This window comes from Myxine glutinosa, chromosome 7 (assembly GCF_964187855.1).
Source record: "Myxine glutinosa chromosome 7, kmMyxGlut1.1, whole genome shotgun sequence".
Classification (NCBI taxonomy): Eukaryota; Metazoa; Chordata; class Myxini; order Myxiniformes; family Myxinidae; genus Myxine; species Myxine glutinosa.
In genome coordinates this window covers 58,765,621-58,790,978 of record NC_136267.1, presented here as the reverse complement: position 1 = coordinate 58,790,978, position 25,358 = coordinate 58,765,621, and the positions used below count along the sequence as shown (strand labels likewise).

Here is a 25,358-nt window from a genome sequence, read left to right as displayed (position 1 = left end):
CGTTCGGGCGGGCGAAGCTGCCGGCTAAAGAACGCCAGCGGTTGCCAAGCTCCACGCACCCATTGCTCGTGCACCGCGCCCACCGCGTAGTCCGAGGCATCGGTGGTGAGGGCGATCGGTGCATCGGGCGCCGGGTGCGCGAGCATGGTGGCGTTAGCCAAGGCGAGCTTCGCGCCTGTGAACGCCGTGTCCATCTGCTCGGTCCAGGTAACGTCGCCTTTGCCCGGCTTACCTCGGAGAGCTTCGTGCAGGGGGCGCAGGAGCTGGGCGATACGGGGCAGGAACCGATGGTAAAAGTTCACCATGCCCAGGAACTCCTGCAGCCCTCTGATCGTGCGGGGGCGCGGAAACCCCTTCACCGCCTCCACCTTGGCCGGCAGGGGGACGGCGCCGTGCCTGGTGACACGGTGCCCCAGAAAATCGATTGTGGCGGCGCCGAACCGGCACTTTGCGGGGTTCACAATCAGGCCATGCTGGCCCAGGCGTTCGAAGAGCGTGCGGAGGTGGCGTAGGTGCTCTTCGCGGGACGCGCTGGCGACGAGGATATCGTCCAGGTAGACGTAGACAAAATCCAAGTCGCGCAGGACGCTGTCCATCAGTCGCTGGAACGCCTGAGCCGCATTCTTCAGACCGAAGGGCATGCGCAGGAACTCGAAGAGTCCGAATGGCGTGATGACCGCCGTCTTCGGGACGTCCTCCGGCCTGACGGGGACCTGATGGTAGCCGCGTATGAGGTCCACCTTCGAGAAGAAGGACCTGCCCGCCAAACGGGCGGAAAAGTCCTGAATGTGGGGGACGGGGTAGCGGTCGGGAGTCGTGGCGTCATTGAGACGGCGATAGTCCCCGCACGGTCGCCATCCCCCGCCGGGCTTCGGCACGATGTGCAGCGGCGACGCCCAAGCGCTCTCTGAGCGCCGAACGATGCCGAGTCGCTCCAGGGTAGCGAACGCCGCTTTTGCCACCGCCAGCTTCGTCGGCTCGAGGCGGCGTGCCCGGGCGTAGACCGGTGGCCCGACGGTGGGGATGTGATGGGCCACCCCGTGCTTGACGGCCCCCGCCGAGAAGGTGGGCCGCGTGAGGGCCGGGAAGCCGGCGAGGAGGCGGGTGAATGCGTCCGCTGCCGGAAGCGTACAGACCAACGTGGCCGGAACCGAATCGTTCGGCAAGCCGCTTGGCAAGCCGCTCGTTGAGCTGGGCAACGCACATGCGAGCGAGCTGAACGTCTCGGCCTGGACAAGCCGTCTGCGCTTGACGTCGACCAGGAGCCCATTAGCGCACAGGAAGTCCGCGCCAAGCAGTGCCATGGGCACGTCGGCGGTGACGAACGTCCATCGGAAAACCTGCCCTCCAAACCGCAGAGAGAGGCAGCGTTTTCCGTACGTACGGATGGGCGTCCCGTTCGCGGCAAGCAGCGCGGGGCCCCCACCCGCGGCGTGCTTGTCTGACGTGCCGGCGGGAATGACACTCACCTGTGCTCCCGTGTCGCACAGGTAACGGCGCCCGGAGAAGGTGTCCGTTATGAACAGCAGGCTGCTCGAACGGCCGGCGCTCATCGCCACAATTGAGCGCCGGCCCGGGCGTTTCCCGACCCGTTGAAGGAGCACGGCGGATGACACCGCCGAGCTTCGTGGCCGAACTTGGCGTGGAACCAGCACCAGGTGGTGGAGCTGGAGGAGTGCGGCTGGCTCCGCCAGGCCGGTGGAGTCGACGGGTTTCCCCGCGGTGGCGGTTTTCGCCGCGGCGGTGGGCGGGGCGTGGCGGCGTTCACGAGGTGCGTATCAGCATGCTGCTGAACCACAGCGTGCTGTAGAAGATGATGCTGTGGAACATCAGCGTGCTGTTGAAGATGATGCTGTGGAACATCAGCGTGCTGTAGAAGATGATGCTGTGGAACATCAGCGTGCTGTAGAAGATGATGCTGTGGAACATCAGCGTCGAAGGCCGTGACGGCCACGCCAACGCTCGCCCGCGTGTCCGAAGCGGCGAAGTACTTGTCCGCCTCGGCCGCCAATGCTCGGGGTTCCGTTAGCCCGGTCCCGGCCAACGCGAGGCGAACCTGCGCTGGAAGTTGGCGACGGAAAAGCGCCCGGAATAGCGAACCGGGGGCTTCGTCGCCCAACAGTGACAGCATATGGTCCATTCGGACCGACGGGCGCGTCTCACCGAGCTCGGGGAGATCCAGGAGGCGGTCGGCCCGTGCGTCGTCCGTGAGGCTGAACGTGGCTAGGAGTAGCCGCTTGAGTGCCTCGTACTTGTGGCCGTCCGGTGGGTGGCGAAGGACGGACACAACTCGAGCGGCCGTGCCGGGCCCGAGGGAGGCGACGACGTGGCAGTAGCGCGTGTCATCGCCGGTGAGGTGCCGAACCTGAAATTGGGCTTCGGCCTGGACGAACCAGACTTCGGCCTGAGCCTCCCAAAATTCCGGAAGTTTGACGAAGGCGGCCATGGCGATGGCGTCGCGTGTGGAAGGATCGCTCCGGCAGATCCAACGTCGAGGGTCACCAGTAAAGCGCGGCGTTACGCGCGCTGCTTGTGAGCAAGGAGGAAGCGGACAAGCGGTAACATATAAACGTCTTTATTGTAAGACTACACTGTAACACTAAACTCCTCCAGTCCTCCGGGCTGGTCGCCCGGGGTATATCATGAGGCCACGCCTACCCCTCGGGCGTGGCCACCGCCCACTCGGTGCGTGGAATGATGTCACCACGCCAGTGGGCTTTTGTGTCCGCCACAGTATAACCTTTTAGGATAACTCCATAACCTGTGCTGGATATCATTGAGAGGAAATCATCAACATACTGTGCAGTCAATTTGCTGTACATCTTAGCATTTTTTTACCATAAATTAAAAAATGATTTGTTCTTCATATTCAAATGTTGGTTCAAATCCAAATAAGGATACAGTATTAAAGAATTCTCAGCGACCAGAACCCAAACTATTTTAAGGAGACTTCACCATTTAAGTTTCAGATTATCAATAAAATCCCACATGAACCGTACTTCAGAAAGTTGATCTGTCTGCCATGCCTGCTCCAGTCGACATTTGGCACACAAGTCCACACTTTGTGGTTCACTCACAAACACCTTGGGGAAATTAGGGATGAGCATCAACATAACGCGCCTGCGAAAGGCAATGGCATCTATCTACACACTAACGCTTATTGTGAAATAAACACCCCACAAGCTCCTCACTCCACTCATTAAGTCTCTTCCTTTCTATCGTCTCATTCAGTCCCTTTTATCTCGATATTACCTATAACCAGCCTGGACAGTTTATATTTTGCATCCCACTGATTGGTCAGATCTGGATCCGGACCTGAACCAAAATCTAATCGGCTTGTTCTTGTCACCGAACCAACTCGTCCACCTAGTGCAGACACAACTCGTCCACAACTTCTCAAAATATCATGCCATAATGTACATCGTTTTTGGCTCCATCTTTCAATGGTGAAGAATCACTTTTTAAAATTCTCATATCTCGATCCGGATCTTCACCAAAATCGAATCAATTCTACCTCGTCACACACCCAACTCGTCCACCAAATTTCGTCCAAAATTGTTTCCGAAGAAGCAGACAGAGATATTCAGCTACTTTCATATATAAATTAACTATCACACAAATCATGATAGAAACATGATAGAAACATGATAGAAACATGATAGTGCTATCTTCTGATTGACATTTCACTTCTGCAACTCCTCTCCTTATGTAAAAGAATCATTGTATTATATTATCAACTTTTATTTTTCACAGATATATGTATGGTCTGAAAGGTCAGAATATGTATTACAGATGCTCCAAGAATTACCAAACTTAACTGCCAATTATCCTTATTCATATACACGTCATAAAATTAACGAAACATTGTATCTTCAGGTCAACGGAGGAAGGTCGAACCAAACAGGCACTTTCACCACCCTTAATCTCATCATCAGTGAAAATGGTTTCCAGTCCAGCACCGCTACCGCACATCTCACCACAAGTCAAGAGAGAGGGTGTCATTGTTGCAGGTGGGTTTAAAGGACGATCACAAGATGATTATACAAGGTATTTACTCCTGGTGTATTAAACTTCAAACAATTTAAAATGAGGTGTGGTATGACCATTGACCATGTATGGTACAATTTAAAACCAGGTATGGTACATTGGAATAACACATGAATTAGGTAATTGTGAAAAAAAATGCTGTGTCATATTTAGAAACATGATAGTGTATTCATGGAACTTTATTGATAAATCAGTTGTTAAAAAGGAAATTTCCTTCCCACATTCCTTGTCATCCTCACAAAATCCAAGCTTTAGTCTCACCTTCATCCTTATGTGCTCATTATCTCTTGCTCATCGAATCACCATCCTCAGTTGATCTTTCCTTCTGTCCTTCAAGGCAAACCCTCACACCTTAAGATCTAACTAACATTTTAAGTGAGACTTTTCCAAATAGCTAGGGGAGTGGGACACACACACACACACACACACACACACACACACACACACACACACACACACACATACACACACAGGGGAGTAGGTCACACACACACACACACACTCACACACACACACACACACATGGGGGAGTGGGTCACACATGCGCACACACACACACACACACACACACACACGGGGGAGTGGGTCACACACACACACGGAAATTCGTGCGAAAACAAAAATATGTATATTAAAGATTTCACGATTTTATTTCCTGTAGCTATGAAACACATTTTCTTTGGGCAGTGTATAATCACTCCGAACGAAACAGGCATTACCTGTTTCCTTTGCATGAGTTGTAATCAAAATGTACCTTTGTTTCTTCAAAAAGTAATTTATGATCGAAGACGTGTTGATTCAGTATTAAAATGCACATCACAGGCCGATCGTAGGCCTATGGATCCCATGATTCTTCTTCATTTTCAAACTTGAATGTATGGAAAACTTTTCGCTTTACAAAGTAAAAATAGATTAAAACCAAACGTTATTAATAAATATTGTATTCCATAGTTAGTTTACATTATTATGTACATTTTTGAAGTACTGTATTGTTTCATTCCATGGTTGGAAAACAGTTGACTCACTTTAAACAAACACTGTGTGTACACCCACAGGAACATGGAAAAATATAATTACATTTCGGTTTGATCCCGAAATTCAGTATTCAGTCGCTTTACTTTCACGAAGAAATAATATAAATAACGAAGTCCTGGGAACATTCTCTCCTCTCCTTCTCCTATCTCCTTTCCCTCTCTCATTCCCATCTTTCATTCTCCTCTCTCCTTCCCCGTGCCCACATAATAGTCAACACATTCAAAACAGCTGTTGGAATACATTTTGCCGATTTTCGCAACTTTAGCTGAAACTGAGACTTGAACCACCCAGCGACTGTGATGGTGAATTTGAGTCGAGATAAAGCCGTGAGGGAGACTCAATGAATTTTATGTTACAGGCCTTTGAAAATTCATTTCGTTCTATAAACGGTAACCTTCATTGAATTTTCTTCCCTTTTTTTTTTTTCAACCGAGTCTAAAACCATGTTAGCGACTGTGAAAAATGAAATGAGATATCGAATTAGAGTTGAAATAAAACTGTGAGAGAGAGCAAGCCACCATGGGCCTAACAAAAGAGGCCTCAAAGCTATGTGAGTAAACAAAATGGTGGATATTTGTTTTTGAACCTCTTCCAGAATGGGTGGAGCTACTCCCTCAATGGAGGAGGCCACACCCCTAGACAGACTCACAGACAGATTCACAGACAGACAGAATCACCTACGGAGAAACCGCAACAATATATATATATTGTTGCGGTTTTGTGGTTGTGCAATAAAGGTTAATTTCCCCTCATAGTTTAGTTACACTACAATACGTAGCCTCGCGATAGTTCAGTTATTTCATAGTAAATGTAAGCGTAGTCCTTTTCCTGTGTTAGTTTTGCGTTGAGTAGAATAATGAGAGTTAGGTCTCCTTCCAATGCTTATGCTGCCTCGATACTTTGAGTTTTGGCGCAAATCACCACGAGGCCGGCTTGACAAGTCGATCCAGGCCGAAGGAAGGCGGGGCAGGAGAAGTGGGAGTGACCGGTAAGCACGAGCCGCCAATCAGGGCTCTAGGGGAGTGGCTACCACTGCGGCAAAAGGCGTGGCTTGGAATATTCGATGCGCGCTAGGGCGGGGCCAATATAACCCTGCGCCCGAAGCCCCCACCTCAGTTATGGGAAGGGAGGCAGAGTAGTTCTGAGAGTGCGCAGTGTTGAATCAAGTTATGAGGAGAGGTGCGCTGAGACGAGTTGTGAGAGTCGGTTTGGAGTGCCAAGTTGTGGGAAGGGAGGCAGACGAGTTACAAGTTGAGTTCACGGTTGAGCTTGAGTCAGATCCTCCGTTGAGTTACGAGAGTGAAAGCGCGCCGTTGTATTAATCGCGCTGTGAAGGACCGCCGTGCCGGGCGAGAGACTCGCATATTTTCCTGCCTGCCTTTGTTTGAGATACGTGCTGCCAGGATCCCTCCCGCCGCCTGCCTGCCTTCGTCGGGGGGGGGACGTGCTGTGACCGCCAGAGGGCCACGCCATGTGAGTGTTCCTGGACGACCAAGGCCGGCGCGTTCAGCGCATGAACTTTTCTTCCTTCATCCCCCTGTGAGTGTGAATCGGCCCATTGTCTGGGAAAATAAGTTAAGACTGACTAAGATCTGCCCTGTGTCTCTTTTCTACCGAACCATTGTACATAATAGTGTAAATAAATCATGCTATTTCTTTGATTCGACCGTCTCGTGTTTTCCATCATTGACTTAGCATGGTACGAATTATATCGCTCTAATCGGGTTCCAATACTAAGGTATTAGCACGGATCACGTGGTACGCCATCCGCTCGGACATACTCAAATTACGCGTGGTTCGTGCGAGACTTGATTCCCGCTCCCGAGCGAGACTTGATCCCTTGAAAACTCGATCGGGGTGGGGAACACTCGACCGGGATGAGGAAATCTCGACCATGATGAGGAAAACTCGATCAGCGTGAGTGTTACGGATTCGTCACTTCCGTTGTTGTGGTTCTCATCCACTGTAAACATTTTTGGTTCCATTTACTATTATTGTTATCGTTTAAGTGAATTGGAAATAACTGTTTTCAAAAGGTAAAAAAAGTTAGTGTTTTAAAAGAAACCGGAAACCGGATCGGGAACCGGACGAAGAAGAGGAGGAAGAGGAGGAAAAGGAGGTGGAGCGAGTGAGGTCGGAGAAGGAGCCGAGCTGCGTTGAGGTTTTGAGCAAACGCTGGTGAACGGGGGTCACTAGCAAACTTTGGGTTTCCTGGGAAAGGGATTCCTGCGACAGAGTTGTTATCGCTGTGACAGATAAACCTGCGTGACAGGTTTTGCGGTTGATTCCGAAGAGAATCATTGGAGTGCCGTTACGTCTCGAGAACGGACCGTTGGCCATTTTGCCTCGCGCCTGATTTCGGATCGCTCCAGGTTTTTCACCTCGCTTCAACCATTTCAACGCATCCAGCCGTTAACCTGGTGTGTGTGTGTAACATGGATTTCGAGTGGGAATTTGCGGTTCGCCATGTGAGGAGCCGTTGAACATCCATACCCGAAGGTGTGATTTCCCAGTCGCCTCTTGAGGGTACTTTTGCCTATCTTTGGCAGTGTGCCTGTCAACCGAGCGGGATTCTGGTCTCGATACAACATCGTTCTGATGATTACTGGAGCGTGGATCGACTTTGGTTTGAAGCTGGGACAGAGACATTGGGAATGTTCTTTTCGCTCACTTGGAGCACAGTGAGTTATATTGTACGAAACTGATGGTACCATCATAGGAATGATATATTGGTTTTACAATTGATTAATATTATTATTGTGCTGTTATTCTTGTGTGACCTTAATACAATACTTGTTTGTTGGTAACAATTGGTGTGGTTTCACCATTGATCTTTGACACACAGAATAACACATCTTTCTGCCGTGACTCCTCTCGGGGCTCGGAGGTACACCGTGACCAGGGTTTGGGGAGGAGCACGTAACAGAAATTGGGGGCCCGTCCGGGATAGAATTCCCTAACATTCCCAAAATTCCCAAATTTGGAATTTTCCAACATTCTCAAATTTTTCAAAAAATTAGAATTTTTTTTTTTGTGTGAAGGTTAACAGGTGCTAACTGATAGTCACCTTGGTGTTTGACGCAGAAAGGTTTGCGGCGTCCCCTAATGAGGCACAGTTCCAGGCGTTAAAAAGATCGGAACTCATGATATTGGCCAAATATTTTAACTTGGAGGTGCGAGTTAATATGAAGAAAGCAGAGATGCAGACATTGGTGGTGGAGTCTTTAGTGGGACAAGGAACATGGGAAGAGGTAGCCTTGGATTGGTTACCAGAGGAAAAAGGAAATGTGGAGCTCCAGAAAATGGAGATGCAACTGCAGAGCCAGGAAAGGTTAGAGGAAAGAAGAGCAGAGGAAAGGAGAGCTGAAAAGGAAGCCGAGGAAAGAAGAGCAAAGGAAAGAGCAGAACAGGAACGAGAACTCGAGGAAAGAAGAGCAGAGGAAAGAGCAGAGGAAAGGAGAGCTGAAAAGGAACTCGAGGAGAGAAGAGCCGAGGAAAGGAGAGCCGAAAGGGAGTTAAAGGAACGGGACATGGAGTATCAGAAGGAACTTAAACTCAAGGAGCTGGAATTACTGGGAGAACGGAGAGAAGTAGTATCCATGCCGGCTAGTTCGACAACTAGTGAGAACTCTTGGGATGTTGGTAGGCATGTGAGGCTGGTTCCACCCTTCAATGAAAAGGAGGTAGCCAAGTTTTTTTAACATTTTGAGAAGGTGGCTCAAATGTTAAAATGGCCTGTGGGGTCCTGGACTATGTTAGTGCAAAGTGTTCTGGTGGGTAAAGCTCAAGATATATTTTCGGCTTTACCGATTGACCAATGTGCAGATTATGAGATAGTGAAGAAAGCCATTCTCAAAGCCTATGAAATGGTCCCTGAAGCTCACCGCCAAAAGTTCAGGAATGCCAGGAAGAGGGAGAGTGAGACCCATGTGGAGTTTGCCAGAATGAAGGAAACCATGTTAAATAGGTGGTGTGACTCGAAGGAGATTGGGAAAGACTTCAACCTGTTACGACAATTGATCTTGGTGGAGGAATTCAAACTGTGTGTCCACGTGGACATTAAAGTACATCTGGATGAAAAGAAAGTACCAGAGTTGTATGAGGCAGCAACCGTAGCAGATGACTCTGCCTTGACACACAGGATGGGGTTCCACAAACCTAACTTCTCGCCTAGAGTTAGCCAGGGGAGTTATGGTAAATCAGGTTCGGAGAACAGATTTTCATGGAGGCGGCCTATAGAGGACTATGGGGACAAATCTGATACCGCGACTTTTAGGGATCAGAAGACTGTAGTTCCAAGACATACCTATCTTCCGGGGGGCCCGAGGCAGACCACGCGTTTTTCCTCCGGGCCTACTTGCGCTTTTTGCAAGACACCTGGACATTTGATGTCCCAATGTTACGCCCTGAAAAGGAAAAATCAGGAGCGGAGTCAAACTGGTGCAACTCCGAATGCATTGGCAAATGCGAGAAATCGTCCTTGGAGGACAATGCCTTGTGAAGGTTCCCATGCCAAAGTTACGGCATCACAGAACGACCTTGTCCAAGTGGGTTACAAACCTTTTATTTCAGAGGGGTTTGTGTCACTGGATGGAGACTTAATGAACCAGAGACCTGTTAGGGTATTGAGGGACACAGGAGCACATCAATCTTTGATGCTTGAGGGCATTTTGCCATTGTCAGAGAAGACGGCAACTGGTGTTAGTGATCTTTTACAGGGGGTTGGTGGCTATGTTAAAGCTCCTCTTCATGTCATCCATTTAAAGTCTGATTTGGTGTCAGGACCGGTCGCCGTAGGTTTACAAGCTGTCATGGAAATCAATCAGGTCCACGACTTGTTCCAAAGGTTAGTTTAATCACATTTAGATCTTTGGTATCATCCTGTAAAATACAATCATGCAATAGATATCAGGGTCTTGGTATCAATCATATAGAAAGGTCCGATAACAGTAGGCAAAGCAAGCGAGTCTAGCATATAGGTGCGTACATACCATTCAAGACTACAGGACTATATGTCACAGTAAATGTCTCAGGAGTGGCCCCGCGTCGCGGTTGTCCCAGGTCTTATAGTCGCCCCACAGTGGTTCAGGCGAGTATCACTCCCGGGTTCAGCTTCGGTATTATTTCACTACACAAGCCACTCTTCCTGTTGAGGGAATCTCTTTTATTATCGGGAATGATTTGGCCGGTGGTCGAGTTTCTGGTAATCCAATGTTGGTTGAAAAGCCCAGTATGGAAAATAACACCGCACAGTTAGAGCAGGAGATTCCGGGTATCCTTCCATCCTGTGCAGTGACTCGTGCTATGGGTAGGAAGCGCTCTGAAGAGAAGGAGAAGGAAGGCGATGTGGATTTGGGTTCCTTAGAGGTATTGGAGGAAAATTCAAAAGAGGAAATGGAGTGTCCGTCGGAGACATCTGGGAACGAGATTGAACAAACGGTGCTGGTCCGAAAGAGACTTGTTGAAGAACAACACGGAGATTCGGAGCTCCGGAGTTTGATTGATAAAGCCGTTACAGAGGAAGAGGCTATGAAGATACCTGTTGGTTACTTCATGAAAGGGGAAATACTAATGAGAAAATGGAGACCACCGGAGGTGCCAGCAAACGATGAGTGGAAAGTTCATTAACAAATTGTGGTGCCACCGCCGTACCGGAAGGAGATATTGAGTTTGGCGCATGAGACACCTTTGGCCGGGCACCTTGGAGTGAACAAGACATGTGACAGAATATTGGTACATTTTTTCTGGCCAGGATTGCGACGTGATGTGGCGGAGTTCTGTAAATCTTGCCATTCTTGCCAGCTGGTGGGAAAATCTAATCAGAAAGTCCCATCCGCACCTTTAAAACCAATTCCAGCTTTTGAAGAGCCATTCAGCCGTGTCATTATTGACTGTGTAGGCCCTTTACCTAAAACTAAGGCTGGACATCAGTATTTGCTGACCATCATGTGCACTTCCACAAGGTTCCCAGAGGCAGTGCCTCTTAGAAAAATTACTGCGGCAGTTATTGCGAAGGCCTTGATTACATTTTTCACTTTGGTTGGCCGACCTAAGGTCATCCAGTCTGATCAGGGTTCCAATTTCATGTCGACACTTTTTCAGCAAGTGAGAGCAAGTTTTTTTCAGCAAGTGGAACTACAGTTTTCACCTGTTGGGAGTGGAGCAAGTAAGATCAAGTACTTAACATCCCGAGAGCCAAGGGGCCTTGGAAAGGTTTCACCAGACATTGAAGAATATGATCAGAACGTATTGTTTTGAATGTGACAAGGATTGGGATGAAGGAATGCCCTTATTGTTGTTTGCTACGAGGGAATCGGTTCAGGAGTCATTGGGGTTCAGTCCTTTTGAACTTGTGTTTGGACACGCAGTGCGAGGACCGTTGAAATTGGTGAAAGAACAGTGGCTACAGGAGGAGTCACAGTCAACAGTGGTAGAGTATGTGTCAACGGTTAGGCACAGATTGGCAAAGGCTTGTGAAGTTGCAAGAAGAAACTTGAAAGTGACACAGGATAAAATGAAAGTGAGACATGACAAGAAATCCCAGATAAGAAATTTCAGTCCTGAGGACCGAGTGTTAGTGTTGCTTCCTGTTCCAGGTCAGCCACTACAGGCTAGATATTTCGGTCTCTATGCAATCGAAAGGAGGGTTAATGAAACAGATTATGTGGTGACAACTCCCGACCAACGGAAAAAGTGGCAGCTGTGTCATGTCAACCGACTGAAGAAATATTATGAGAGGAAGCCTGTGGAGAAAATGGTTCCTGTCTCACCTGTCGTGCCTATAGTCGGTCCACCAGTGCAAAAGAATCCAGAGGTTGAGGCCGGTATGAAGTTTGACAACTGTGATGACCAGGCTTGTCCCAGATTGACGAACACGGAAGTGTCGAGTCATTTAGATGAGAAATTAGGTCATTTGACGAGGGAACAACAAGGACAACTGTCCAGCCTAATTTTTGAGTTTGCACATTTGTTCACAGATGTACCTGGTCGTACTGACTTGGTATATCATGATATTGAGGTGGGGGAGGCTACTCCTGTGAAACAACACCCCTATCGGATGAACCCTGTGAAGATGGAGTATCTTCGGAAGGAGGTTCAGTATATGTTGGAGAATGACATCATCGAACCAAGCAGCAGTGAATGGAGCTCACCATGTGTGTTGGTTCCAAAACCCGATGGCAGTTTTCGCTGTTGTACGGATTTAAAACGGGTTAATGCAGTGACCAAGACCGACTCATATCCCATCCTGAGGATTGATGACTGTATTGATAGAATAGGCCCAGCTAAATTTGTAACTAAGTTTGACTTGCTGAAAGGGTATTGGCAGATTCCTCTTACTGATAGAGCCAAGGAAATCTCGGCCTCAGTCACACCAAATGGGTTGTATCAGTACAAGGTTCTTCCCTTTGGATTGAAAAACGGGCCTGCTACATTTCAACAGCTGATTAATAAGCTTATTGCAGACCTTGAGGGGGTGGAGGCTTATCTGGATGATGTCATCATCCACACTATGACCATGGAAGATCATATTAAACAAATTCATGCATTTTTCAAGAAACTGACCGAGGCAGGGTTGACCATCAACTTATCTAAGAGTGAGTTTGTGAAAGCACAGGTGGTGTTCCTAGGCCATGTAGTAGGTCAGGGTCAGGTGCAACCGGTGACAGCCAAGATAGAAGCCATTGATCGCTTCCAAGTTCCAAAAGGGAAGAAGGAGCTTATGAGATTCTTGGGTATGGCTGGTTGGTACCGGCGGTTCTGCAGGAATTTTTCTGATGTGGTGGCCCCTTTAACGAATTTGCTAAGGAAAGAGACCAAGTTTGTTTGGGATGACAAATGTCAGGCTGCCTTTGCGCACGTCAAAGCGAAATTAATGAGCTCTCCTGTCCTAGCAGCCCCGGATTTTCAAGCACCTTTCAAGTTGGCCATTGATGCAAGTGATGTGGGGGCTGGGGCAGTTCTATTCCAGGAAGATGAGGATGGAGTGGTACTATTCTAGTGGTACTATGGAGTGGAGGAGTGGTACTAGTGGTACTATGGAGTGGTACCCTGTGTGCTACTATTCCAAAAAGTTTAACAAACACCAGGCAAATTATGCCACCGTGGAAAAAGAGACCCTTGCTCTCCTGCTAGCGCTTCAGCATTATGAGGTGTATCTAGGAACTACTACCTTTCCTATAAAAGTCTTCACTGATCACAACCCCTTAACCTTCATTAAAAAAAATGAAAAATATAAATCAGAGGTTGATGAGATGGAGTTTGGCTTTGCAGGAGTTCAACTTGGAAATTGAGCATGTAAAGGGCAGGGACAATGTCGTTGCTGATGCTTTATCCAGAGTGAACTAACTTTGGAAATTCCTGTAGGTTGTTTGGAAGTTTTGTTGCTTTATTTTGGAGAATATTAATTATTGTTGCTCACGTGAATTGATCATTTGGGGGTGAGTTTTACTTTTGTTTGTTAAAAGAGTTTTTGCATGCAAAGAAAGTTTTCACTATGTTCCAACTTTCTTTCTTGAGGGAGTTACGGATTCGTCACTTCCGTTGTTGTGGTTCTCATCCACTGTAAACATTTTTGGTTCCATGTACTATTATTGTTATCGTTTAAGTGAATTGGAAATAATTGTTTTCAAAAGGTAAAAAAAGTTAGTGTTTTAAAAGAAACCGGAAACCGGATCGGGCACCGGACGAAGAAGAGGAGGAAGAGGAGGAAAAGGAGGCGGAGCGAGTGAGGTCGGAGAAGGAGCCGAGCTGGGTTGAGGTTTTGAGCAAACCCTGGCGAACGGGAGTCACTAGCGAACTTTGGGTTTCTTGGGAAAGGGATTCCTGCGACAGAGTTGTTATCGCTGTGACAGATAAACCTGCGTGACAGGTTTTGCGGTTGATTCCGAAGAGAATCATTGGAGTGCCGTTACGTCTCGAGAACGGACCGTTGGCCATTTTGCCTCGCGCCTGATTTCGGATCGCTCCAGGTTTTTCACCTCGCTTCAACCATTTCAACGCATCCAGCCGTTAACCTGGTGTGTGTGTGTAACGTGGATTTCGAGTGGGAATTTGCGGTTCGCAGTGTGGGGAGCTGTTGAACATCCATACCCGAAGGTGTGATTTCCCAGTCGCCTCTTGAGGGTACTTTTGCCTATCTTTGGCAGTGTGACTGTCAACCGAACGGGATTCTGGTCTCGATACAACATCGTTCTGACGATTACTGGAGCGTGGATCGACTTTGGTTTGAAGCTGGGACAGAGACATTGGGAATGTTATTTTCGCTCACTTGGAGCACAGTGAGTTATATTGTACGAAACTGATGGTACCATCATAGGAATTATATATTGGTTGTACAATTGATTAATATTATTATTGTACTGTTATTCTTGTGTGACCTTAATACAATACTTGTTTGTTGGTAACAATTGGTGTGGTTTCACCATTGATCTTTGACACACAGAATAACACATCTTTCTGCCGTGACTCCTCTCGGGGCTCGGAGGTACACTGTGACCGGGGTTTGGGGGGGGGCACGTAACAGTGAGGAAAACTCGATCAGGTTGGGGAACACTCGACCGGGATGAGGAAATATCGACCAGGATGAGGAAAACTCGATCAGCGTGAGGAAAACTCGATCAGGGTGGGGAACACTCGACCGGGATGAGGAAAACTCGAGCAGCGTGAGGAAAACTCGATCGGGGTGGGGAAAACTTGATCAGGATGAGGAAAACTCGATCAGCGTGGGGAAAACTCGTTCAGCGTGGGGAAAAGTCGATCAGGGTGGGGAACACTCCACCGGGATGAGGAAAACTCGATCAGCGTGAGGAAAATTCGATCAGGGAGGGGAACACTCGACCGGGATGAGGAAAACTCGATCAGCATGAGGAAAATTCGATCGGGGTGGGGAGCACTCGACCGGTATGAGGAAAACTCGACCAGGATGAGGAAAACTTGACCAGGATGAGGAAAACTCGACCAGGATGAGGAAATCTCGATCAGCGTGAGGACAACTTGATTGGGGTGGGGAAAACTCGTTTGGGGTGGGGAAAACTTGATCGGGGTGGGGAACACTCGACCAGGATGAGGAAATCTCGATCAGCGTGAGGAACACTCGACCGGGATGAGGAAAACTCGATCAGGGTGCAGGGTGGGGAACACTCGACCGGGATGAGGAAAACTCGACCAGGATGAGGAAAACTGGGCTGGTGTGAGGCAAACTGGACTGGTGTGAGGAAAACTCGATTGAGATAAGGCAAAGTCGATCGGGTGAGGGAAACTGGACTGGTGTGAGGCAAACTGGACTGGTGTGAGGCAAACTCGATCGAGATAAGGCAAAGTCGATCGGGGTGAGGAAAACTGGGCTGGTGTGAGGAAAACTGGACTGGTGTGAGGCAAACTCGCTCGAGATAAGGCAAAGTCGATCGGGGTGAGGCAAACTGGACTGGTGTGAGGAAAACTGGACTGGTGTGAGGCAAACTCGATCGAGATAAGGCAAAGTCGATCGGGGTGAGGAAAACTGGGCTGGTGTGAGGAAAACTGGACTGGTGTGAGGCAAGCTCGCTCGAGATAAGGCAAAGTCGATCGGGGTGAGGCAAACTGGACTGGTGTGAGGAAAACTGGACTGGTGTGAGGCAAACTCGATCGAGATGAGGCAAAGTCGATCGGGGTGAGGAAAACTGGACTGGTGTGAGGAAAACTGGACTGGTGTGAGGAAAACTGGACTGGTGTGAGGCAAACTCGATCGAGATGAGGCAAAGTCGATCGGGGTGAGGAAAACTGGACTGGTGTGAGGCAAACTCGATCGAGATGAGGCAAACTGGACCGTGTATACAAGAAAGCATGACTGTATCAGAGTGCTGACCAATCATAATCACACAATGCATCATTTTTCCAAGAAGCAGGAGGTTTGCAATGCAAATCTGGATGAGTTTAAAAAAACCTTTGTTTCTTTATTTCAACTAAATGAAGCCCTAATGCACACAATGATGTACAGAGGCTGTTAGCTGATTCTCAAGTCAAATCACTCGAGCTGTCTCTCGTTTCCCATACCGGTAAACAAAGACATGTAAACTTTCAGTTGTGAAAATGCAATTTTGTTTAAACTCTCAGAGCCAGTCATTTGTACATACTTGACATAGCAATATTCCAAGGGCTATCTTGTTAGCATTGTATACAGAAGTGTGTTCATTAAGCAGGCTCCTTATGCCAAGCCTCTGGCAAAAACACTTATCAGGAAGTGGAACTTCAATATCAATTTGTTAACAGAAGGAACTTGAGAACACTGCAATGTGACAGCTGCTTATGATTCAAAATTTTCTACTTTATTTTCTTTCCCACTGATGTGCCAGTCATGCATGAGATGAAAGCAAATTGGAAAAAGTACCAGGGCATATAAAGGGAATATATCTCTTCAGTCATGTGAATTATTGTTACATTTTCCTGTTTTATGCAGTTTTTTAACTTTATAATTCATAAAATTACACTCCTATGCCATGTCTTGTATCATTCACCCCTCAAAGCAAGCTCACCAAGGGAGATGAGATATTGGCGTGACATGGAGCTACCCAGGCCAGAAGAGAACGTTGAGCTGCCAATGCAACCTGGTAGCCTGGCTCTGAACGAAAGGATAGACCTCCTTCAACAGCAACTCAACAGGTCACATCGCCTCTCACACTCTGCCAGCACCACCACCACATCCTCTCATAATAATCATCAATAAATAGACAATACCGTGGGAGGTCGTGGGCACATGATTTGTTCATTTTGTGTGTCTCATCATCTTTATCCCATTTAGTTTCATCTTTAGCCCATGCAGAATTACAAATGAGAAAAAGCTACTAATTTTGACTTGTATGTGTTGAAGTAAAAGTATAATAACAATAATAATAACAATAATAATATGGTTTATTAAATTCGATGTATCACAACAGAATGTCAAATTTCATATGGATTACATCGTAAAAGAAAATTAAACAGAATTTTTTTATCATTATAAAACTTTTTTTTAATGCACCATAACGAATATTGTTGCAATGAAATACAATAAGGAAACAAGAAAAAGATCAATCAGAGATTGCAAACCCTCGCCAGGATGTATTTTCAGTGTTTTTAAGGCTTTTGTGTTGAAACAAATATGGCGGCCGAACCACGTGACCGATGACGTCATCGTTGTTTTTCTAAACTAATTTATTCCTAGATCATGGTCAAGAAATTTAATCTTGATCGGATGAAGTTTTGTGCTTGTCGAATTATGACGTCATAATGGAGGCACCTATGACTTCATCATTAACATATTTTATTCCCCATGGAGAGTTCTTTACAATGAGCCATGTCTCGATTTTTTCTATTCAGCGCTTTCGGAGATATAGAGGTGCAACTTTTTTCGTTTTTTCCAAGATGGCGGCCGAACCACGTGACCTATGACGTCATAATTGTCCTTAAAAAAATTATACAGGTAGAATTGCACCTATCGTGAAAATTTCCTGTCGATCGGACCAACTGTTGCAGAGAAAATCATATTTATTCTGTGATGATTAAAGAACAACAATAAATTATCCATAACCAATGCTCGGATATCAAAAAATGAATCAACAATATATAAAGTTGAACAAAACAAAAGTATGAAATAGTAAAATAAGAATAACTGGAGAAAAGAGCGGAAAGGATCTTTAAAAAAAGAAAAAGGATTAGACTATAAAATAACAATAACACATACATATACACATGCTAACATCGAGTTACTCTGGGTGGGCACATTTCTGACAACAAACACCAAATCCAATTTTAATTTTAAAACGTCAATTAAGGTAAAGAACTATTCTCTTAAACGGTTTGTTTTACAACGAAATTCTGGGATTTTGAAAGTCCACCTATGGGTCCTTGTGGAGCTATTAATGGGAAAAATTGTACAAATTGATTGGTGGTTTTATAAGTTTGTTCCATGAACAAAACGCAGATTGATTGTCTGTGTTCTTCTTGAGTCTCGACTGTAGGAGTACTTAGCCAAAACTTGTTGGTACAACTACATTGTATATTTGGAGCCCAATACTATTTACAGAGCACGTTTTTTAAAACTCTTTTAATGCGGAAATTTTGTTGTTTTGCAAGTACTCTGCTCCAGACAGGTTTTTTATTTTATTATTATTGAAGTTCCCCCTAATCAAGGCCAAAAGCCACTAATTTGTGAAGGGCTACAAAGAAAAAGAAGAGGAAAAACTGGCAGAACCTTCACCTAGTCCTGAAACAAGGAAACCTCTTCACAGGACCACTGTGTAGGAGGGGGTAACTCGGCCAGGTGGAAAAATAAATTATCCTACCCCCATTGGGAGTTTTTTTTTTTTAGAAGACACCAACCATCTCCGTATTCAATGGCCATTGGCTCCCGGAGGAAGCTCATCCACCCTTTTGGTCTGGCAGGGTTTCACAGTCACCTTCCCCACTAGCAAAACCGGTGAGGGGTGTCGGTTTAGTCGCCGACAACCCAACCATGTGGCAGATAGCACTGGGTTACATGTTATCAGTAGCAGTGCCAAAATACTGACCTGACCTAATGCTGCATGTTCAGTAAGAGAACGAATATTACTTGTAAAAATTGGGAGAGGAAATAACCATAAACGTGGGGAAATAACCATCAGTCCCCATGTAGTCCCCATGAGGGACTGGTTGTTATTTCCCCACGGTTTCTGAGAAGATTTTAAAATGAATTACCTGAATTTGAAGCGAACCCCCTTTGGAGTAAAACCCCCCTTTTACCCTCCATAAATGGGCTGATCTGGATACTGGATCCCATGAGACCTTACTGTCCTGATGCATTGTACCAAATGTGGTCCGTATCGATCAGGTAGTTGTAGATGGTGAAATGAGGAAAAATGTGAAATGAAAAATGCTCAGTGAAAACGAGGTATTCAGGAAGAGGAGCACAACGTAAGGTTAGGGCAAGGTGCTGATGCCTTGTGGCAAGTTTGGTCTGGATCTGTCAGGCGGTTTCTGAGATGGTTTTTGAATGAAATATCAATATTTGGGGAAAAACCCCCCTTTAACCCCATCTATAGGGAGGCACTTCTGGATGGGAAGCAGAACTCCATGAGACCTTGCTGGTCTGATGCATCCCCGTACCAAATTTGGTCCATATCGGTCAGGTAGCTTGTGAGGAAAATATGTTTCAGTTAAATGTTAACAGATGTACGTACAGTCACGTGAAAAAGTAAGTACACCCCATATAAAGTTTTGACTTTTTCAACATACTTCAAAATACAGCTAGTTGATCTTCATTTCAACAATATTGACAGATAAAGGTGATATAATATAACAAATATCATGAAACATTTACATTTTGTAGTCCATTGTACAATTTAAATAAACATAAATGCAAATTTCGCATGTGGAAAAAGTAAGTACATCCTTGGCTCTAATAGGTGGTATTGCCCCCTTTGGCAGAAACAATCTGAAGTAGGCGTTTCTTATAACTGTCGGTCGGTAGTCTCAGACATCAACTGGGAGAAATTTTTGCCCACTCCTCCATGCAGAATTCTTTCAGCTGTGCGATGTTTGAGGGGTTTCTTGCATGCACAGCTCGTTTCAAATCCCCCCACAACATCTCGATGGGATTTAGATCCGGGCTTTGACTTGGCCATTCCAGAACCCTCCATTTCTTTCTTTTCAGCCATTCCTTGGTGGATTTACTGGTATGTTTAGGGTCATTGTCATGTTGCAAGGTCCACCTTCGGTTGAGCTTCAACTTTCCGACAGATGGCCTCACATTATCCTCAAGCACCCTCTGGTACAATGAAGAATTCATAGTGGATTCTATGATGGTGAATTGCCCAGGCCCTGATGCAGCAAAGCTGCCCCAAATCATAATATTTCCACCACCATGCTTTACAGTTGGTATCAGGTTCTTGTGGTCAAATGCTGTCTTTGGTTTTCGCAAAACATGTCTTTTGGTACTGTGGCCAAATAGCTCTACCTTTGACTCATCTGTCCAGAGCACATTGTTCCAGAAGTGCTGGTCTTTGCTGAGGTGTTCTTTGGCAAACTTTAGTCTTGCCCTGATGTTCTTTCTGGACAGCAAAGTTTCCTCCTGGCACACCTCCCATGTAGATCAAATTTGTGCAGCCTCTTTCTAATGGTAGACTCGTGCACTTTGACATCAACAGTGGCAAGAGCTACCTGTAGGTCCCGTGATGACATTCTGGGGTTCTTAGAGACTTCTTTCAGCATCTTGCGGTCTGCTCTCGGGCTGAACTTGCTGGGGCGGCCTGGCCTGAACAAGTTGGCAGTTGTTTGGAATTTTCTCCACTTGTAGGTCATCTTCCGAACCATCGAATGATTGATTTCAAATTGTTTGGAGATCTTGTTAAACCCCTTCCCAGACCTTCTTTCCTTCTTTCTGAACCTTCTAACCTTCTTTCTGAAGGCCTCAGAGAGCTCTTTTGATCTCGGCATGGTGACGCCGCACACTTCAACAACAAAGAGCAAACCAAACTAAATGTCTGAGGTTTAAATTAGACAGGTTCCTCCAAGATCCTCTCTGACGATGTTCTAATCATTTGCACCTGAGCTGGTGCACCTGATTCTAATGTTCGGTATTTGAAGTAGTGATAAATGTACGGGTGTACTTGCTTTTTCCACATGCGAAATTTGCATTTATGTTTATTTAAATTATACAATGGACTACAAAATGTAAATGTTTCATGATATTTGTTATATTATATCACCTTTATCTATCAATATTGTTGACATGAAGATCAAATAGCTGCATGTTGAAATATGTTGAAAAAGTCAAAACTTTACATGGGGTGTACTTACTTTTTCACGTGAATGTACATACGGATGGTAAACCATGACGTCTCAAGGGACGTAACATGTAGAATTTACTTTTAGCATGTTTTTCAATAAGTTCCACATGAGCTTCCCACTTTAAATCATTTTGAATATCACACATGAAACTAAAAAAGTATGAACGGATACCAGGCGACTAGCAATTTATACAGTACTAAGAAGTGAGTGAAACTTTTGGCCGATTCAAAAAATGTCGTTTATGAAGAATTTGTTTGAATGACTGACTGAAGGGCATCACTTATGGTTTCTGGATTATTGGCTCGGTTACCGTGGCTCATCATTTTCACTTCTCAAAATATTACCAAATCACGATTCCCTGAAAACGTCAACTTGACCTATTTATTTGAGCATTTCACTGATACTTCTACAGGAATTAAATAACCGTGTCCTAAATAATAACTATTAATAATGTGCTGAAGTTATCTGATCAATTTTCATTTGATGACTTATCTACTATATAAGAGAGATGTCTGTCACCATTTTTCTCAGAGATGGCTGAACGGATCTTCGTATAACTTTCAGAGGTTCATCAGTGAGTTCTGGGAGTGTTTTACGCAAAATATTATGATATTCGGACCAGATCCTTCACCAACATATATGAAACAAGTACAAAAAGTTTTAATTAAAACAAAAGCCGCGTCGATGTTACACAATGCCAAGATGCAGCTGTGCCTATAACGTCGATGTTATAGGCACAGGACATTCCTATTGATTCGATTACTTGATGTTATTTTTGTGCAAAGTGAAAATATATCTCGGCAATTTCCCGTGTGTGGCGACGAATTTTTAATATATCTCGGCATTTTCCCGTCTGTTATTTCAGGCGGTGTATGACTGACCATGCCGCGATTAAAAAAAATATATATCTCGGCAATTTCCCGTGTGTGGCGACACGTGAACGGAGCTATGCTCCTCTCTCCACATTATTGTGACGACGTATAAATTAAATATTTCATCGTGACGATTGTCATCAAATGGACGAATTTTTAATATATCTCGGCATTTTCCCGTCTCTTATTTCGGGCGGTGTATGACTGACCATGCCGCGATTTAAACAAAATATATATATCTCGGCATTTTCCCGTCTCTTATTTCGGGCGGTGTATGACTGACCATGCCGCGATTAAAAAAAAAATAATCTCAATGGACTTGAAGTTACAGGCCTTTGAGAATTCATTTCGTTCTATAAAGGGCAACTTTCATCGGATTTTCTTCCCGTTTTTTTTCAACCGAGTCTAAAACTATGTTAGCGACTGTGAAAAATGAAATGATATATCGAATTTGATTTGAAATAAAACTGTGTGAGAGAGGAAGACACCACGGGCCTACAAAACAGGCCTCAAAGCTATGCGAGTTAATAAAATGGTGGATATTTGTTTATATGAAGGCTCTCCCAGAATGGGTGGAGCTATGGTTCCCAGAATGGGTGGAGCTTTGAGGTTTTGTCTTCTCTGCAAGAACAAGAAGAAGAACAACAACAACAGCAACAACAGCAGAGGGCACTCTATGAGCAGCGTCTGCGACGCGGCTAAAAAAAGATCGGTTTTTTTGGAGTTAAAAAAATAATAATAATAATAATCGCTCGATAGTGCCGAAGCTTTTTAAAATTAATGACAGTTATATACAAGTACACATTCGCATAAATAAATACAAAACAATCTCCAGACATTTGAATACAAATAAATCAAACAATTCCGGAAGTGTACGAAGTTGGGAGTCCGGCTTCTTCTTCTTCCTGATCGTCATCACACTTAACTCAGAAACGTGATGAACGCCACATTCACCCACCAGCATATATATGAACCCCCTTCCTCCCCCCCTCCCCCTTTCCCCTCTTCTCACCATCCCCTCCCCCCCCTCTTTCCTCCTCTCCCTCCCCCTCCTCTCCCCTTCCCCCCCCCCTTACACCCTCCCATCCCCCCTCTCTCCTCTCCCCCTTCTCCCCCCTCCTTCCCCCGCCTGGCAACGCCGGGTACTTCTGCTAGTTAATGATAAATACAGTACTCACATAAAATTGCATTGTTGTAACGATTCCACCTGAACCCAAAACAGAGATAAACGGTAAGCGTGGAGCATCATGTCGCCATAGGTTGTTGAATCTTGTTCTCCTGTATACCCCTCAGGCTTGAGTCACGTATGGTTACAGACTTTGGCCTGATCATCCAGCTGCTGCAGCGGCGGGCTGTACTCATTCCGCCCGCTTACAGTCCAGCCTCACCATTTGGACCCGCCCGCACACTGGAACCACCGACACCTTTCGGCATGCCAGGCACCTTCACTTTCTCACCTGAGGGCATGGGCTTACCACAGTCAGCTACTACACTAGAACTACAGGTAAAGCTGGAACCACCGACACCTTTCGGCATGCCAGGCACCTTCACTTTCTCACCTGAGGCCATGGGCTTACCACAGTCAGCTACTACACTAGAACTACAGGTAAAGCTGTCAGGGCAGAAGGTTAGAGATACCGTGCTTGACACCATTACGAAAGTCACAGCAATGAGTTCTTGAATTAGTCCATGATGTGATTTAAAATGGCCTTGTCCAGGATCAAAAGAGCAGAGTTTATAATTAAAACTGTGATAAACGTTCATGATAATATTGATCGTTTTGAATCCCACTGAAAGGTCAGATCTGGATTCGGACCAGATCCACATTTGGTACAATGCATCAGCACAGATTTACTGTCCTGGTGCATTGTACCAAATGTGGTCCGTATCGCTCAGGTAGTTGTAGAAGGTGTTTTAGTGACAATGAGGTATTCAGGAAGAGGAGCACAACTTAAGGGCAAAGTGCTGATGCCTTGTGGCAAGTTTCGTCTGCCAACCTGAACCAAAATCTAATCGGCTTGGTCTTGTCATCTGACTAACTCATCCACATCGTTTTGTCATAATCCGTGCACAACTTTTTGAAAAATAATGCGAAATATCCTTTTCTGCCCCATCTCTTTTTTATTTATTTTTTTGTTTGAAGAATCACTTATATTATTTTTTTACATTCTCGTATCCAGATCCACGTCCACATCTTCACCAACATCTCGTCCTTGTCGCACACCTAACGTGTTTAGTCATTGCCACACACCCTTGAACCTGTCCAAGTTTCATCCAAATTCATCCATAACCTTTTGAGATATCCTGCTCACAGAAAGACAAACAAACGGGTGAAAACATAACCTCCATCAACCTTTGGTAAATAGCACAAGTTAATTACCACCACTTCATTTAGGTCATAAATGTTGATTGGAATAGGTGCACAAATCCTCTCTTATCTCTGTGTCTTTCTGTCTCTGTGTGTGTCTGTCTGTCTCTCTGTGTGTCTGTCTGTCTGTCTATCTATCTCTCCCCCTCTCTCTCTCTTTCCATGGGTCAGTTTAATAATAGTATTTGGCAAAACCCAGTCTTTGTATCCATTATGCAACTTGTATGTCACTAAATAATGAGCAGAACACAACATAACAAATGGATCAGCAGGAGAAAGGGGAAACGCCAACAGCAGGACAGGGGGAGAAAATAGATGGAGACAGACAACCAGGGGATGCAGGTAACGATGAGAAGTAGGGGAGAATGCAAGGGGTGGGCAAGATGGATACAGATGCACAATTTTGGATGGGGTGGGTGAGTTAACAGGTGCAGAAACGATTATGGGTTGGGTTTGGGAGATGATTTGAGATGGTGGTGAACACCTGTCTTGAAGACCTGGAGGGAAGAATGAGATCGAAGAGAGTGTGAATGGTGGTTCCATAGGTGGGGAAAAAGTGGAACAAATGAGTGGAGGTGAGCAGTGATCATGGATTTTTGGCAGTTTCACAAGGAGGGGGTTACTGGTGAACATTGTCCATCCTGCAGAAACCTAGAGGGGGTGGGGGGGAGCATGGAAAGAGCAGAGGGTGCAAGACCAGAAAGGAGGCAGAAGAAGACAGAGAAACCATCGATCTGTCAGCGATAGCGAAGTGATAGGCTCATAGTCTCAGCTTCATCTCGGGACTATCCAATGACCTTGAAGACCTATGTTTCCACGATGTTGAGCTGAGCAAGGTGTGAGGCAGGGGCACTGGCATCTCTTTGGAGACCATCTTATACATTTGGCTTGCCCAAGAGCGATCATGGTTGAGAGTGACACCCAAGAGTTTTTGAGTGACAGAACCTCTTCGCGAGGGTTGTTGAGAAAGTAGATGGGAGGGTTTGATGTACGGTCATTTCTGAGGGAGAGGGAGAGTGCTGGGATTAGGTGGAAAACTTTGAAAGGGCTGGTAGGTAATGCTTAGGAAAGTTGGCAAAGGAACATTTATTGACTGAAAAAATGAAGTAATAATAATCAGGAATGAACAACTAACAATGCAGAGCCTAGCCAGGGTAGATCGATTACAGTATATCTGCGAATGAATTCATGATGTATATTAATGTAGATCTGCACACAGAGTAGTACACTCATCAACATCACCATTATCAATGTCC

General features: G+C 45.7%; 1 protein-coding gene across 1 annotated transcript in view; it reads left to right on the top strand.

Annotated features, from left to right (window-relative positions):
- Positions 1-23,415, top strand: part of KCNH6 (potassium voltage-gated channel subfamily H member 6) — a 262,729-nt gene extending 239,314 nt beyond the window's left edge. Inside the window, exons 13-14 of the mRNA XM_078782688.1 lie at positions 16,584-16,719; positions 23,028-23,415. Of these exons, the coding sequence (XP_078638814.1) occupies positions 16,584-16,719; positions 23,028-23,415 (524 nt within the window). The remainder of the gene's footprint in view (positions 1-16,583; positions 16,720-23,027) is intronic.
- Positions 23,416-25,358: the final 1,943 nt, after the last annotated feature.